Consider the following 17,907-nt stretch of genomic DNA (forward strand, 5'->3'; position numbering starts at 1 on the left):
CGGCTAGCGCTTCGCAGATACTGAGGGCCAAAACGCGTTCCAACACTTGACCTTGCATGCTAACCGGCGATTAAGCTACCTCCGCTAATAGCCTTTCATTACAGGCGGCACACATGCAAGCGCGCACGTTACCAAAGCCATTTCAGACTCCTGATAGCAGCCGCTGAACAGTTGGAGTCATAAGCCACTAATAATCCTAAGCCCGTCGCACTAGTCACGCACCTGCCCTGTGTTCACACACCCTCTTAGCCTCCGGAGTCACGCAAGGCTCGGCTCTGCCCCGCTCCCATTCATACTTTTACCATTTCATCAGCTCTTGTTTTTCAAGCTTGAGGGAGGACTTGGAATGAGTGACCCGAGGTCAGGATCTCTCCAGTTTGATGGGACGCATCCTCTGCTAACCCGAAGCAGGGGGCTCCCCAGCCACAGTTTTGCCACTTCCAAACTGCGGGGTCACAAATTCTCTGCTTCAGCTCTGCACAAACTCCCCAAACTGGAAGGGTGAAAAGGCCGTTCTGTGCTCTGCATCTACCCGATGTAGTACGACTGTGCCGACCTCTTCTCTGTAACCATTTACATCCTTCCCTCAAACACCAGCTCCAGTAAACACACACGGATCATCAGCCAGATGCAACTCAGTGCCCAGTGGGTTAATGCAAAGGGGCTGCTCGGAGGCAGCAGAGGAATGAGATGAACTTGCATGTAGCATGCCACACTTTGTCCTAACTGCTCCCTCGCGGGAGCAGGCTTAAATGCCAGGAGAACTTCCCTTCTTCACACTCACGCAAGGTCCAACCAGTCAGACTGGCTTATCAAAACCAGGCCGAGGGAGTTAAACAAACTCTGGCAGAGAGCAATCACGGAGGCGACGTGTAAACCCACAAACAATAACACTACTGCAACAAAACTGAACTCCTGCCAACGTTAATTATGTTTGGGTTGGACAGTGCATCTTTATTGTTCGGTAATGAAGGTAATAAAATAAATTAGCTCAGGCCTTTTAATATTAGATAAATGTATTTTACAGCTGCCTGGAAAAAAAAAAAAGGGCAGATAGAGACTAAACAGTTTTGTGACACGCAGAGTACTGCTGAAGCCTGATTAAACATGAAGTATTCTCCGTTTATGAGACACACTCTGTCCTGGGCACTACCACTGAACAAGCTCGCTCGCCGAGCTTCATTCACTGTGCAACGTTACCTGCACGCTGGTTGGAATAAAACACCCCACGCCAGCAGAAGGACTGAGCTAACACTCCAGAAGTTAACAAAACAAGAGTTTTTCCCCCCAGACAAGCCCAGAGCAACATCACGGTCACAAGTCCAAACACCTCCCATGCTTTCATCTGGGGGAGGGAGAAGGGTTACTGCTAGAGTAGCTCAGTGTGTAAACCCCATCTTTCCTCTCGACTATTTTAGCAGCTCTCTAGCTGCTAAAACAAATAGCTTCAGGAACGGAACTAAACTTAGGATCTCCTAAAAGCTGTAGAGAAAGCCACTAACTCTTTCCTTCAGCAATAAATACCTGCACGTTCCAGAGGCACACAGCTCACGGTGTAAGCTGCAGTTAGGTGAGTGGGTGTAACTCTCCAGGTTAGCTGCATGGGACATCACTTGCCATCTTTTGCTGGTTTTAAAGCTGGAGCCACCTGCCTGCAGACTCAGCAAAACAGTCATTGCCCCACAAACATGAAGGATTTTCTCCTCAACCTCAAGGGCTAGGGTTTTTTAACGATCATTATTTTTAACGAAGAGAAATTCAGCGTGAGTTCTGGCTGATGCTCCGCTGTCAGCCTCTCCCAGCGTCAGTGCACAATTCACTCTGGCTGAGCAAAAACCTGCCTGATGGACAAAGCCTTCGCCCCATGACCGCTTCTTGTTTTCTCCTGCGGTTGGATAACGTGACCTTAGTTTGCACTCAGCTCGAGGTCCCAGAAACACTTCACACATTCAATATACACAATCGCTGTAAGGCAGTCATCCATAGACTGAAGAGCTAAAAGCTAGGGAGTAGAGAAGTCAGTCAAGGACACGGCACGCAAAAATCCATCCTGCCTGCATCATCCTCACAGAGCAGACTCGGCCTTAGTTTTGTAGTCCGACGCTGGCACAAAAGCTCTGCCTGCTGCACTGCTTTACTCTGAGACAGTGGGGAAGACAAGTTTCTTGAAGGACAGGTTTGAAGTCTGCTTAGGGGAAGGTTATAGGAAAATAAGTATCAACACTTAGCTTGATTTTGTGAGCACAGTCCTGCTTTCACTTGACAAATGGCTATCTCAAATTCCCATAGCAGCTGAGTTTGTCACACTCTCTTTCCAGAAGAGCCACAGGGACAGATACAGCATATTTTCTACACTGACAGCATTAACAAGAAGAGAACCTACTTCAGACAAGGCTTACTAGTACATCAGGGCAAGAAATACATACCTTACCTACGTGGCATACAGCTCTCCTCTTTACTCATCTCAGTGTCCTCATAAAGACACTTTCTTGGCAGAAACAAAGTTAAGAGGGAAGGAGAGAGGAACTGCAAAAAAAGAATGATTTGGAAGACTGGTGTGCTTGAGATTATATTACACAGTCACTGATGAACTGAGATACTCCATCCTCCTGCAGACTCCTGAGCTCCAGCACACCTGCAGAACATTGGCTTTGCAGCTACTGCTAGACCTGACCCCAAAACACCGCGCTGTTCAAACACAGACCATTTCAATGCTGATGACAGCCAACAGAAGGAACAGAGACAGACCTATGCCAACACACACTTCAGTTCTCCAGCTGGACAGCTCTGGAGGTAGAAAAAGACAGCTTGCACCTCATAAAAAGGATCAGCCTTTCCAGGAGGCAGTTTTCTGTTAAACGGTTGTACTTCCCCTTTCAAGAGCATCATGTAACAGTAAATAGAGAGACAGATCAATAGCAGCCAGCCCAAAAAAGTAAAGACTATATATTTAGGAGAGATTCATATGTGGAGCCCCAGGGATGGACTCGGCACAGTCATAATCAACAACCTGGTAAGGTCTATTAGCTTCAGGTTGTCACTTTTGTTTGAAACAGATCCCCATCTTTGTTCCCTGCTTACTTCAAAGGACACACTAATATACACACTTGACAGCCTGGCTCCATAAAACTAGCTCTTACAAAAGCATCCTGGTGGACTGCAGTGTTCACCAAGCTTTGCTGACTAAAGTAAGTTGATCCGTGTAGGATATAAGCATTAAAACCACAGACTAGAAGCCCTGCAGATTAATCTTCTGGAGAACTGGCATCAGCAGTTTGGTGGTTTTACCACTGCATGATCCTGGTTATTTCCTAGAGCCATGGAAACATGGCATAAAAGAACATGCAAGGATTCAGAGACTTCTTCCTCTCTCACAGTGGCAAGAGCTGGATATTAGCTCACTGTCAATCACAAGCATCACTTTGTTTGTACTATTAGAGCAGACAGAATAATTATTCTATCAGCCAGAGCTCTTCTAAGATAACCATCCTCAAGACTGGCCTAGGGAAAAGATTATGAAGTACTTATTTCTCCTATAACTAGGAAGTTCTTTTTGCAAGTAGAGCTCCCCTTAGGAATCCAGAGACAACTCCGTAGCGAGAATTCAGAAGCAGAAAGGGAAATCTAGCCACAGGCACATCCAAAATCATGGCTTTTGGGGCTTGGGCTCTCATTTAATTTCAGCAGCTGCTGCTCAGAGAGGCAGGCTGCCTACAGCTTAGCATCCTCCTGCTCCTTGCTAAACAAAAGAAATCAGGATTTTTTTCAAGTGACAGTCCATCACAACTCCAAGCACATTGAATATCCTTCTGTCCCTCGGAGGGCTGACTCGCTACAAAAAGCACTAGACCGAATGCCAGAAACAGCAGGCAAGTTACAACTGTTTACAAGAGCTTTTGCTAGATAGCCATTAGCATTTCCTGAGCAAAAGTAAACTTCCTCAACGGACACAAAGGAAGTCACTCGCTGTGGGAAAAACATCTAGAGAGACAGAGCACTGGGACACTTTTATCATCAGTCACAGGACTGTGAATGTGTCCAGCTCAGCAGAGGCGACAGGGAACTGTAGCTGTCAATACTCTGCCCGTTGTGTGACACGACAGCTTTTCTTCCTAACAAATCCAGAATTCCGTACGGGAGACTAATCACCCAACAGTAACTAATGAGGCTAGCGAGACCCTGCAACTACAGAGGGGAGTCGTTTGCTACCCTCCCTGGGCAGGCCTGCCAAGAACGAAAGAAGGAAACAGCAGGCCTTTCACCGGGCTGCTCCTTTCAGCACGCTCAAACGGCAGCCGAAGAATTCCAGAGTAAAGGATGGTGGAATTAGCAAAACAGGATTTCACTTTCATCCCCTGAATTTACTTACTGATGCTTGCTGCTTGTGGCACGGCAGAGTTTGCCTCCCAGGAGCTGCACTACTAGAACAGCCTACGAGCCATACTTCTCGAATTGGCAGCTAACAGAAGGTTAGCTTTTGTTTCAGACCAGACAGACATAGAGGCCCTGTCTCCTCTCAAACAAGCCAGCTGGAAGATGAATTGACAAGGAACACATTTAAAAAAAATATAAAAATTAAGTAAATCACACACAAAATGAAGAAGTGCTTATTCACACAGCACACAGGCAATCAGTGGAGCTTCTTGCCACAGGACATTGAAGATACTGAAAGCTTACATAGATTTTAAAAGAAATGGGTTAAATTCAGCAGAAGAAAAAAAAAATCATAAATAGCTATTAATACTAAACTACCACTTCTGCTTCAGGAAGTGTTAAAACTGCAAGACAAAGCATTAGGGAAAGTCTTACTTCATGTTTACTCTGTTCTTTCACTTTTCATTAAGTATCCTTGGAAACAAAATACTGAGCTGGACAAGTTCTGGAATGAGCCAGTACGTTTTCATCTCGTTTGAGAGCAGACCGGATCAATAGGATGATGGATGACAAATGGAAAGATATCACTGTATAGCAGGAACCATTTAAACACCTTTATTTTAATGAAAAAGCAGCAAATCGTTGCAAACAAATCATCTTCCTTCTCTGAAGTGTTTCACACCCCCGATGGAGTTTCTGGGCAGAGAAAGAATGACAGACCAAGGACCTGGTCACAGTTCTGCTCAGTAGCCAGACCACCAGCATATTAGCTATTTAGTGTCTCTCTAAAAAAAAAAAAATCTGAAGCTTGAGTACATTCTGATGTGGAAGTGTTCCTGGAATGCCAAACTTCCTACGTTTTGCAAGTGCTAGAAAGCATGCAAACCAAACCACAAGTAGGCTAAAGCTACAGGGAGTTTGCACCCAAGCGTAGCATGAAGTACATATGCTACACTTCACAGCATGGGTATGGATTGAAATAAAAAGATCCCTTATAGTAACATCCACCAGCGCACAAAACTGGCTCCTGGTGAAAGCACCATTACCTCGTGCTTGGCAGGAAAAAAAGAACACTATTGAACACGAAATTAAACCAATTCTGACCCAAAGCCACACATTAGGAGCTGAATCATCACACTCTGCATTTCAGTTTTAGGATTGCTGTGTCCCTGCAGCTCCGCAGCTCACTGATCGACCCCGCTACCTTCACCTCCATCCCAGAGGCTACTCCGCAGCAGCAAGGACCCCAAAATCAGACCTGCAGGAGAACATCTGCACAGCAGCTGGCACCAGCTTGCTGAGCTAGTTTCCCCTCATGATATACTTAAATACTTCAATTCAAACATCTGCCTAAATCATTCCTTTCATAATTAAGACTAAGGTAAAGCAAAGGAGAGAAAGATACTCTTTACACACACGTGAATGTGTTTGTCCAGCTTTCTGGGGCTCGATGTTTCACACCGCAGCAGCGGGCGTAAGTGGGAGGGAATGACCACACATAAAAAGCCTTTTGTGCAATGAACATTTGGAATTGTGGATGGCTAGAGCCAGAACTGTTTGTTTTTACGCCACTGACATTTAAAAGTTCTGCAAACCCATGCAGAAATACGTATCTACCGCCCAAGGAGTATCAGAAACAAATGAAAGCTCCTGCCTTTTACCAAGAAAGCACACAAATTATGACATGCTATCGTGCACCAAAACCCTGAGACCATCCCTCCCTCCCAAGAGCAAGCAACCAACTCCATGCAGGTTCATCATGCTACTGAAATCAAAGCAAGGATTCAAATGGCTCCTATTCACTTTCCATTCTTCTTATCCAACCATCAGTTCTTTTCCCTACTGCAGTAACACTTACCTTGTTGCCCTGCCTGAATATTTCTTATCTCTGAAATACTGCAAATAAAGGCTGTATGCAGATATAAGGCACACATCCAATATTACTTAAATTAATGCCCTTGTTTGTACACATTAAGCTGACAGACACCCCTTGGGGAAAACAATCTCCCACACGTGACCCCAGAAAGGCAGCAGTTTGCATCCCTATCAGTAAGGGACACAGCATACCCGTGCAGAATTCTTTGTTAGCATTCTGGGGTACGACAATCCTTCTGTAGACTATGGGCTCCGATTCTAAGATGTTCTCGTCGTGCCGATAGCGAGCCTGTTTCTCATTTGGGGTCCCCCGGGAACGAGTGCCACTCCTCCTCTCATAAGTTTCAATCTCTTCAAACACAGCTGCTTTGTCAAAAAGGGCCAGGTTCCCTTCAAAATCAAAATCTGTGTCTGGGATTTCATCAATGTCGTCCCCAAAGCACTCATCATCTTTGCTCTTCATCTGCCCGTTTTTCAGGCCACTCTTCTTTGGAGTCACTTGGTTCGGATGACGGCTACTGGATGACCCTAAAGAAAAACAAAAGCAAGTTGAAAACATATCATAAAGGGAAAAAGACACGTCTACTCATACATCTTCCCAGCAAACTTTGTGAGAGAGGAGCTCATGCTTGCAGCCCAGCAACTCAAGGGATACTTGCTTCCCAAAGGAGATGTAAGCCTCACCTGTGGCACGACTCATGCTAAGAGAAGCTAACAGAGAATAGAAAAGAGCATCAGGAAGTGAGGCTTTGTGGGACTTTCCACTGGCAAGGTTAGAAAAACAAGCTTGACCCCAGTACCAAAATGAGTGTTTCTTCACATTTTATTTAGTTCAAGATAGTGTCAGACTGGTGATAAGATAGATAAGATAGATAAGCTAGAGGTGATCTAGGACAGTTCTCCTGTACTGAGCTCATGTTCATGCAGGCACGTCGCCCAAGACTTTCTTTGGAATTTCCCTAACTTTCAGAGACTAATGTAGGGTTTTCTTTTATAACAGACTGGCCACACACTAATCATCATTAAGGAGAACTTAAACCCCTGAATATAAAGCATTTAATTTTCCTTGCGCTTGCTATCAATAGGTACACATTGCCATATCGATATAAAGGCCGGTCCCTTATTCCTATTGCATTATTCTACTTAATCATTATTCATCACCTTGCATGTTTAAGTACACTTCCTCCCGGTCACAAGTAATTTTGAAAGCCACATTTCTCTGCAGTGAGACTGAAGAAAGTCTCCTCATTCCCAGCTTATGGCTGGGGATCAAGGACCAGTACAAAACCATATGCAATTATGAGGTCAATATATCCCTCTACTTGCTTATTTCTCACATTATTATTATTATTATTATTATTCAGGTCACACATACCAACTCGGGTCCAGGCAACTGTTTGTTACACTCATTGCTGGAATTGGCCTGAAAGATGTTCTAGTAGTTGCGAATTTAACAATTACAGGTATTGCCTGCAGTGTCCAAAAGCTGGAGTAAGAGTTATCACACCAAAACTGCTCACTCTACTAAAATATTTCTCATAGTTTAAGACAACAACCTTTGAGTAATTCATACAAATGGGTTTGACAGAATCAATTTGATAACACAGAAAGTAATTAACATCAAATTACCACTGCGATGTGTGCTCTTTATATACCTCTTACATAAATGACAAAGCAGCATTTTTTTGTCTTTACACATTATTGCCAATCAGTGAGAGAAGACAGGAAGAATTTCAACTCATCTAAGGATCTTTACAGAACATCCCCAAAGATGTGCAATAGGCACAGCCTTTTTGGCCTCCCATAAAGTTACTTGTCACCTTCATAAGCGCAGACAAGTCTACTTAAATTGCAGCTGACAACTCCATAACACTCTCAGGATTACCTGAAGCCTTTAATAGCAAACACTGGAAGAACAGACCAGAGCAGAGCGTGCTTTCCTGGAAAAAAACTTTTCCCGGAGTTCTCCGAGCTTACCAAGGACTTGGTAAACTCTGACAGATTCGTTTTGCAGCATGACACTGAGTTCATCTAACACCACGATGAAAGATGACTTGCTAAGGATATGTACTTTTATTCTCAGTTAGGAATGCATTGTCTCAGCAAGGATTTCCCCTTACTTTAGGCAGCGTGTCACCTGTTCTAGAGAACCGTTCAAGTGACTAACCTGAAAGCTTTCCCACACCAAACAGCAAAGAAGTTCTTTGAAATGCCCAGCAGCTCCTTCTTTGGTGTCTGAAGTACTTGAGCTAAACAAAACGGGACCTGAACACCCTAAAGCACTCCCTCTCAAAGCAGCTGCAGCTCCAGTCCCTAAATTACAACATAATCCACAACTCCAGCAACAGCAAAAAAGCACACAAGAAGTCAGAGTGCAGTACTTCCCACCTTGAAAAGCAGGAGATAAGACCCCAAATCTTCAAGGCTTTGTGGAATCATCAAGGAAAACCACCCTCATCCCCACCCCTCAGTGATAATCTTCCTAATGTGAGTAATCTGTTGTTCTGGTGAGGTTTTCGGTTTAAACATGAGCTTGAGTGCTCTAGTTATACCAGTTTAAAAACAGTTTTTCCCCAACCACCCCTTGCTGGCACTGAAAGGACTGAACAATCAACTTTCCCCAGCTTTAGCCACCTGGCCTAATGAAAGATTTTCCCTTTCACATAGCACTGCTATGTTAAATAAAGTATCTTAAAGGGCACCTACAAAGTTAGACAGCTAACAGCATACGTCTCTTGCAGCAGCACAGCTACCCTGCCGACTGGATTTACTCTCACCTCACTGCAACATGAAAATCCACTTACCACAGGACAAAGCCACTCACCTCTTCAAAACAGCGCTGTCCATACAACAGCCAGCACGAAATATTTATTCTGCACGTACCGGAGCAACCGCAACTAACCGTACGGAGGTGTGTGGTCAGCATCACCACACTTGGGGAGCACTCTATTTTCAGAGTCTCTATTTATGATAGTTCGAAACTACTACTAACTACAGCGGGTCACTCATTTTCAGAACAGTGATTTTCAAGCTGCTGGAGACATCACGGAGGTTTTTTTTCCAACAACTGGGCAAGAAAAGACGACTGTAATACACCTTCTGCCAGAAGCCACTGAAGGACAAACGGCAGAATTCAAGAATTGCTGGTGACAAGTCTTCCTGGCAAGGTGAATTCCAGTATACATCTATACTGACCAGTCAATTACATGCATAGTTTCCACAGAAAGGGAAAGCTTTTTACTAACACACAACTTCCAAACCTGACATGTAAACTACTGCAAAGCTGTACACAGTTCGGTATGGAGCTGGCAACTGTCACTACCAACAAGGGAATCTCATCCAACATTGCTGCTATTAGCCACGCAAGAAATGAAAACCCAGACCAACACAACAGGCCGAGTCCTCCAAACACTCACAAGCTCCAGGTCAAAGCGCTGAGTTCAGCTGAATAAGCTGGAGCCTACAATGAACACAAAGGTGAAACAAGACCCACTTCTTGTGTCAGTTTCTAGTGTTATGGCAACTCAGTTCGTTCCCATTACCCAAGAAGAGTTTTCACACTCATTGCCAGATTCTTCTGCAAACAGCTCCACGCTACCCTCAGCTGACCTGGAAAGCAAAACGTGGGGATAGATGCACTGCCGCACAATGGATCCAGGGAGAGAGCAGCTGATGTGAGCAGTGTGGAAATGCTGATGGAATAAAATGCTGCTCTAGGAAAGCTGCAGGAACAATGGCTGGAAAGCTCCCTGGGCTCCCCTGCAGACACAATGAATGGGAGCCAAGACTGTACCTCATCAAAACGAGACGTGCCAGCATTGTGGTGGGCAGCTGTCTAACCCTAGCCAACGGGTGCAACTCTGCGATACTGCTGACCCACACGACAGGCTGTTTTTCACGACTGCATTACAAGCCTGCAACACAAGTTGCGCAGAACATGGCTGAGGCCTCCTACGAACTCGGAGCAAAGTTCCATGGTTTTCCTCTTCAAGCATTGCCATCCAGACAGGCAAGAAGACTGGCAGCTGATGCTGTTGAGGGAAAAAGAGGAGAAACGCCAAGGAAGAGGGCAGAGGGAGGGAAAGTGCAGAAGAATCTGAAATAAGGCTAACAGGAGAAGTGTCTACTGCCTTCCAGGGCACTAGTGTGACGCATCAGACCAAGCCATTGTCCAACAGCCACTATTCACAGCTGAGCTTGCTTCCATAGCCTGATCCAGTCCTCTGTCAAGCAGCTACATAAATTCAGACTTGTAGTCCAGCTCCTTTCAAAGCACAACTTCCAGCGCCTCTGCCCCGTGTGTGTATGCGCGAAGCTTATTAAGGAGAACAGCACATGGCTCCACGTCAAGTTGGCAGCTTGACGCCGCACAGAAAAGCGCCTCCCTCAAATGATAAACAATACTTCCTGGGCTTTTCTTGTTTCTTAGGAAAAAGCCTTTCATGTACAGCACACAAGCAAACGTAAAGTCTCAGGCGAGCTAGCTGCCTTCCTGCAAGATCCCTGTGGGAGCTTTTGCCGCCAGCCCTGGCAAGAACAAACCCGGTGGCAGCACTGATATTTGTTGTTTATTGATTCCTGCCACACAAGTACTCAGAAAAGGGAACTTTGTCCCTGACTTAGCACGCTAAAGGGCATCGAGAGGTCAGCTTTCAGCTGTACTAAACCCTACGTGACTTCAGTTCTAGATGACATCTCAGCCCATTCCTCCCTGGATGTCTGCACCCACCACCTCCATAGAGCCAGGACCTCTCCTGTCCCCCTCCCCAAGATTCACACATCATTTACCCTGCTTTCCAAAGACACACATTTTAGATAGAGTTCACTTTTCTATCTCATTTATCCTAAAATGAATCCAGGTTAACAATAATCTACATCTAGCACCTTGTTCAACTTGTTTCAAAGTCTGTAAAAGAAAATCCAACCTGCTGTTGTGCTTATGTCAAATTGGCAGAAGCTATTTGCGGGCTGAAGTGGTTTGAAGTACTCACTGCTCACCCCAGACCTAGCAGATGCTGGCAAAACAGCGTTAAGTAAGGTAATCCTCCTACACACCCCATCCAGCCAGAAAAAAAGCAAAGCAAAGGTCATTTGAGACATTTAGGTAGCTGACGTTGACGTTTGAAAAAATTTTTCTAAAAACAACCAAAGTAACATACTCGAACAACTAACTGGAACTTAGGAAGAGTTAGGGAACTTAAAAATAAAAATTCACCTTCAAGGAGCCAGTTTTCTTCCTACAGAAAGCACTGTGCAGCGTTTAGGTCTGGGTAGAAGTAAAACACTCCAAACCAGACAAGCCTGAAGATGGTTACGTGACCAAGGAGTGCGTGCCTCCCCCTCCGCATCGTTCTGGCCTTCCTCCTCCCATCCACCCTGCTCAGAAACCGTGTGCGTAAAGAAGGGAATACAAAGAGAGTTACAACCCTTTCAGAAAGCAATACAGCTGTGGAGGGGGAGGAAGACTTCCAGGGGACCAGGAATTCCTCCACAAAAATACAGCCTTTGATCTCCCTGTTCAACTGGCCTTGCCCACCTTAGTTTTGTTTCTTTTCTAAACACAAAAGCAAGGGGAAAAAATGAAGTCATGGAAATACGCTGGATACATACTGATGCTTCAACAATTAAGTCATGGAAATACACTGGATACATACTGATGCTTCGATAATTGCACGATGAATATCTGCAACGGAGCGTAGCCCAGGGGGCTTTGAGAAAAAAAACAACCAACAACATACCCAGTTTTGGCGCAGCATGAGAGCTGGCTGAAGATTTTATGAACAGAAATAAAAATAACGGATGCTTGACTGAGATGCACTGATTGTATCTTTATGCCCTTCTCATTAATTTGTATTTTCAACAACATCTGCAATTACTTGTAGGGTGATGTTGCAATAGGTTATGGTTATACAGGCTTTAAATAGAAAAGCTTTATAACACTGCAACTTGTTTCCAGTTCCTTTTAGAGGAAAAAGGAAGGCTGGCAATTGGGCAATTTTCAAGTAGGAAAGATGGCAGGAATGAGGAAATCCTTGTAACCAGCATTATTCAGCTCTACATTTTACAACGGTTGATGCTGGTGAAGCAGAATAATACACAAGGTGGGACAGGGAAGATCTCCACTAACTGAATTTCAGCATTCACGTAGAGAAATTGTTAAAGAACTATTTGCTTTTTATGGACGTAGGCATCAGCCACACTCCTCTCAGAAGTGCTGCAGTAAAGAAAACACCAGTATGTTGCTCTTTGCATACCCAAACTGGGCTGTTCATTGGGAGACTGAAAGAGCTGGGCAAAAAGATGAACACAACAGAACTGCATGGCATAGTTGTAGTGCAACTGATAAAATCATCTCCTCCTATTCATACTCCAGCCTCACCATACAATTTGTCTTTGCAGCTATCTACAGCCTCAGTCCCTCCAGTTCCACCATAGCCAGTGCAACACAACATATTCCTAAGGGTTCTCCAACATCCCCCGTGCCTTCCCAAACATCAGTCCCCATGTAGCTGAAGGCTGTAAGAAGAGGCAGCTGCTTCCTGCAGCGTCTTTGCTGCTCCTCTCCACCCTGTACTCATGCACATCTTTTCCCTGTTGTATCCCAAATTCCTGTAGTGTCCACCCCTACTATGCCCCAGCTCATGCCAGCGGTGACAGAAAAAAGGGGTATGAGATCATATAAGGATGTTGGGGGGAGGAGGGGGAGAACATGGAGAGCATTCTTCTACTTAAATGTTGTCTTATGTGTCCTAAAACAAAGTCAAGTAACACACCCTGAAAATAAAGGCTGGTATTTTCAGCAACGGGAACATGAATTTGGAGTTTGCATCCAAATCCATTTTGAAAGTACGTAACAATGCCTCACTTGCTCAGGACAAGCAATAGGAGAGCTTTTGTGACCATTCCTTTTTAGTCTTTCTGCTGCAGACTCTTCTGGGTGTCTCTTATGAGCATTGTAGAATAATGTCCTTTAATGGGCTTCAAGGGAAAAAAACTCAACCTAAATTCAAATCAGGTTTGGCATGGGAAGCTTGTCCAATACCCACAACACAACCAACATCCCAGCAAAAATGGTCCTGAACCAAATAAAGCCAAGCACGTAGACCCTTTCTTTCCCACACGATTCTGAGGGTCACTCCGGACGGGCTGACTTCTGAAACAGCAAGTACCTGAGCGCAAGGCACCCAGGTACCACCAGCCTTGTGGGCAAGCGACATCATCAATGGTGCTGCAGCCTTCCCAACCTGTTAACTAGGTTGGCTACAGGACTGCACTACAAAAACGACATGCTCAAGCACTGCCTAAGGCCCCTGCATGGAATACCCTGTGGAAGGCACAGAAACCAGTGCTACGATAAACAGGGATCTGGCCTCCGCTAGAACCAGATGCTTTCTGCTGTTTCTCCACATCAGTTCAGGAGCAAGCACAAAAAGCACACACAAGATCCCAACCGTAATCTACTCTCCAATTATTCATCTGAACAGCACCAACTTCTCTGCATTAACTTTTCCAGGCTGTGTCTGGGAAGCAAAGATATTTCACTGGGAAACGAAGGAAAAGTAGAGCAAATTTGCCTCCAGAGAACACTAGCAATTGTTTTAAAGTCTCCCCACAGATGAAAAGGAGCAAGAACTTATCGTCTGCATCAGCATGATGGCAATGGAGACATCGGTGAAGCAACCCTGTGTCAAACATACCCTGAACACATTTGTGTGAGGTAGTCAGAAACCTAGAGAAACAGAATGTAATCTTCTTAAAACAGAGGAGGAAAAAAACCAAACAAACAAGCTACACACACCCAAAAAAACCCACAAAACCAAACAAACTAATACAGAAGTGGCAGACCAGGTCAAACAAAGCGCTTCATCTGAAATTCTTACCCAATAAAACCATTTTCTCTCTCTGTAAGGGCATTTTGTGGAAGTATACACATACATCTTTATAAGCCCAGTCCTGCAAGCTTTAATGAATCTGTATAAACATTCATACCAAATGACAGATGAGACTGCATCACCACCTAATAATAAAAAAGATTCAAAGACAAATGCCAGACATTTGGAAGATATATACTTATAATACTCTGAGGCACAGTTTGCGAAGCCTCTCTCATCACCACTTCACTTCTCCAGACCCTCAGGTGGCAGTACAAGTATAAAAGCAAACAAACAAAAGTTCCCAGCACCATTTGAAATGTTCTCGCTGAAGAAGGGTGGACACAGGAGTGGTTAACCAGGTCGGCGAAAGGAAAGCTGCAGGACGCCACGTATACTCACAGGAATTGTGTCTACGACGGAAGCCTTTGGATTGAGTCAATGTTTCCACATGTCGATCCATGTAGCTCTTGGAGCACTGCTGCTGTGGAGAGATGATAATATCCTGATTCTTCAAGTCCGTTCTCCGTGGGATATTCTGTGGGGCACTGCTGGAGATGGGCTTCTTCAACACTTTCCCAGTGCCATTCTGACTGGGACCTACTTGGCACCCAACACCAGGGACGCCCATTTCTGTCTGCTGCAGATCCCCACATTGTCTGCTGTCCCCTGGACCTGGGATCTCCAGAATTTTCAGCTCAGTAATGTCACCTGCCCTAAAAGCAGGAAAAGAAAACCAGACATTCAGGAATTTAGCATTCGAGGTACCTTTGCAAAAAACAATCCCTAAAAAGAAAAATGTGCAACACTGTACAGTGGGGTTTTTTTCTGATGCCATTATCAATAGAAACAAGAGGGGGGAAAAAAAAAAGGATTTTAATACTCAAACACAGAGGATATTTCCACAGACATCAAAATATTAAACTGAAATGGCATGAATCTTCAAAGTAACAATGTGACTGTTTCTATACTGCACCTGGATTTTGTTTGAAAGGTTCTGTTTGAGCTGAAACAGGGATCAGTCAATCAGAAAATGGAAGTAGCTGGCATAGACTTTTGTAGGGATCTGCATTAATTTAACAGTTTCTAGTTAGTATAATTAATCTCAGCCTTGAGGCTACTATTACTTTTAATCCGTTTCTACAGAAAGCTACCCTCAGATCAGTGCAATTCATGCTCAGACAAGGATGGTCCTTCCTGTTTCCTCAGAAAAAGGATAAAGAAAGTTAATGTAGCACTGGGCACAAGCCAAAATGAAACAAAGAAGTAGTTACAAGGACCTCCATTCGCACCGATTGCAATAAATAAATCGGAAGTTAGGGCCTTCTAAACTTAATAAGAATTTGTCCAACTGGGATATAAAAGTGGCGAGAGCTTGCTACAGATTTCCACACATCTGGAAGAATATGGTCATCATCTTTCCCCACTCTCTCTCTTAAAAAAATCCAGGAAAAACAAAATTATATGTATTGACGTTAGGGAATCAACCTTATCTAAAAATCAGTGACTCAAGAGCCTTAACAACTGTAATATGCCAGAAAACAAAAAAATGCCCAGTGATGATTGACTCTAAGTATTCTAAGCACAGTGTTACCAGGAGCTGGAGGGAAAGAACTCCTGAGACCTTCTTGGTTCAAAACTCCCTCCTGTCTACACAGAGGGAAGAACATGGAGAGACACAGAGGGGATGGAGTGGGATTTAATAACTGCACTTAATGGTATTGAGGCAATAATTTTAATTGACCTATCACTCTGCTTTCTTTTCTGTCACACTTTAATTACACATAGTACACATGCTGAGGGAAAAGCTTTAAGAAAGCACGCCAGCCCTCCCAACTACCTGAAAACTAAACAACAGAAGGTAGACACACGATAAATAGATACACACACAGAGCCTCACCCACAAATAATCTCCAAGTGTGAGCTGCACCACTTCTAGCACTGGGATCACAGAGCCAAAAAATAATTTCCTGCACACAAACTAACAGAAACACAAGAGGCACTTCTCTTCCAAAAGATGCTCTGTAGCAGTAGGGAGATTTAAGTTCAGCAGCCCATTTCTGAGGAAAAACAAAACAGTACCTCCAACCACCAAAGACCTTGCCTGGAAAAGGGCAGGAGGGAAAAAGACAGACACTAACCTGAAGGTGACTTCTGGCACGAGGCACTTGACCCCATTATGGAAGGGCCGTGTCAAGGAAATGGTCTGGCTGACCTGATCCACAGCAGACACTCGTCCTTGGTAGACTCCCAAGCTTTCTCCACAATTAATTGACACAATGCTCCCAAGCCAGTCCGTAGCCATATTTCCGGCACACAACTGCTGTAAAGAGACACAGGCCTGGCTGTAACAAGATGCAGAAACCAACAACCCAAATCAGCATCAACCGCATCCCCCAGCCCAGAACCCTGGCTCTGGCTTTGTCAGCTTCTCTCTTCTTTGTGGAGTGGAAATAGCATCCATACAGACACCAGGATCGCAGTGAGTGTGTAAATCCCTGCACAGGGCTTTGCCTACACAATTGCTTGTAATGCAGACCACCGTTTGCATCATTCAAGAAATACTTCTGTGACCGAATTCAAGACTAACAGCTTCCAACAGCAATATTTAGTATTTAGTTCTGTCTGCAGGCATTCCCCCTGTAATTTCAAACGGGGAATTTATCTTCACTTCCCTTTTTATAATTTTGGCATACTGGGGCAGAACAGCTTTTGTGAATACTCAGCAGTGAGAAGACTGATCTCTCTCTGCACAAACAAAATGAAAACTAACACCTTTGGGAGAACAGACTGATACAGAGGTGGGGGGAAAAACAACACTAGAGTCCAGGACAAAAGTCTTCATGCTCTCTAGAGCCAGAAGAATTAGTATTACTGCCATAACTAGGTACATGAAAAACAAAAAGCTGCACTCCTTTCCAGCACTCAGTTCTACCAGAATACAAGGGGGGAAACGCACTTTGTTTAGTTAAGATGTTCAGTCCCATGTAATTCTCTGTTTTGACACTTGTACTAAACTTGTGCTTAGCTGCTTCAAAGTGTGCTGATACATCTTCTGATCTGAGACTTCTTTTGCCAGACAAAGAACACAGGAAGATAACAGGCCCACTAACATGACAGTAGCACAAAGAGCTGACAAATCTCAAAGTAAAAACAACTACTGTATATATTTGCCTTTCCTGCTGTAATCAACAGTAAGAGGGAGAAGGCTTGATATATACTGTAACACAAAGGCAGAAAGCATAGGAGATAACCCAGGAAGATTAACATCAATATATAAACCACGTTTCTGTGAGAGTCATTTTACTTCTCTTCAAACTCTTCCTGTCCTGACCTTCTTGGAAAAAGATGCAAGGAAAAAAATTCCTGGAAATAACTAGGACACATGCATGCTGCCAAAACTAACTCACTTCCCCAACTTTCAGGGCACTGAAAAAAGGGGATGCTTCAAAGGGAAGCAAATGCTAAATTTGGTCACTAAGCCATAAATTCTTCAGGAGCAGCCTCCTTTCTTTCCTGTTTCTGTGTATTTATATTAACCGACAATAACAATGTCTGCATTCCAAGATGACAGCTGATAAAAAGCACTTCCAAAACACAGACAACACATCCCCGAGTATCTGCAGTGAAACTAAAATTTCACTCCCTTTCTTGCTTTTTGTATCTCTTTTTGAAAACAAGGGAAAAGAGTTCAGTACACATCACCATCTTACAAGGATCTTTTTCAAAAATAAGAGCCCCCTTTTAACAAGAAAAAACCCACACCTATGTTTGTGTGCAAATATAA

General features: G+C 44.1%; 1 protein-coding gene across 1 annotated transcript in view; it reads right to left on the reverse strand.

The window, feature by feature from the left end:
• Window positions 1-16,464, reverse strand: part of EDC3 (enhancer of mRNA decapping 3) — a 22,708-nt gene extending 6,244 nt beyond the window's left edge. Inside the window, exons 1-3 of the mRNA XM_010159916.1 lie at window positions 16,262-16,464; window positions 14,523-14,836; window positions 6,442-6,777 (exon numbers count right to left, since the gene is read on the reverse strand). Of these exons, the coding sequence (XP_010158218.1) occupies window positions 6,442-6,777; window positions 14,523-14,836; window positions 16,262-16,425 (814 nt within the window). The 5' untranslated portion in view covers window positions 16,426-16,464. The remainder of the gene's footprint in view (window positions 1-6,441; window positions 6,778-14,522; window positions 14,837-16,261) is intronic.
• Between the last annotated feature and the right edge of the window lie 1,443 nt (window positions 16,465-17,907).

Source organism: Eurypyga helias, unplaced genomic scaffold, assembly GCF_000690775.1.
Source record: "Eurypyga helias isolate BGI_N326 unplaced genomic scaffold, ASM69077v1 scaffold46449, whole genome shotgun sequence".
Taxonomy (NCBI): domain Eukaryota; kingdom Metazoa; phylum Chordata; class Aves; order Eurypygiformes; family Eurypygidae; genus Eurypyga; species Eurypyga helias.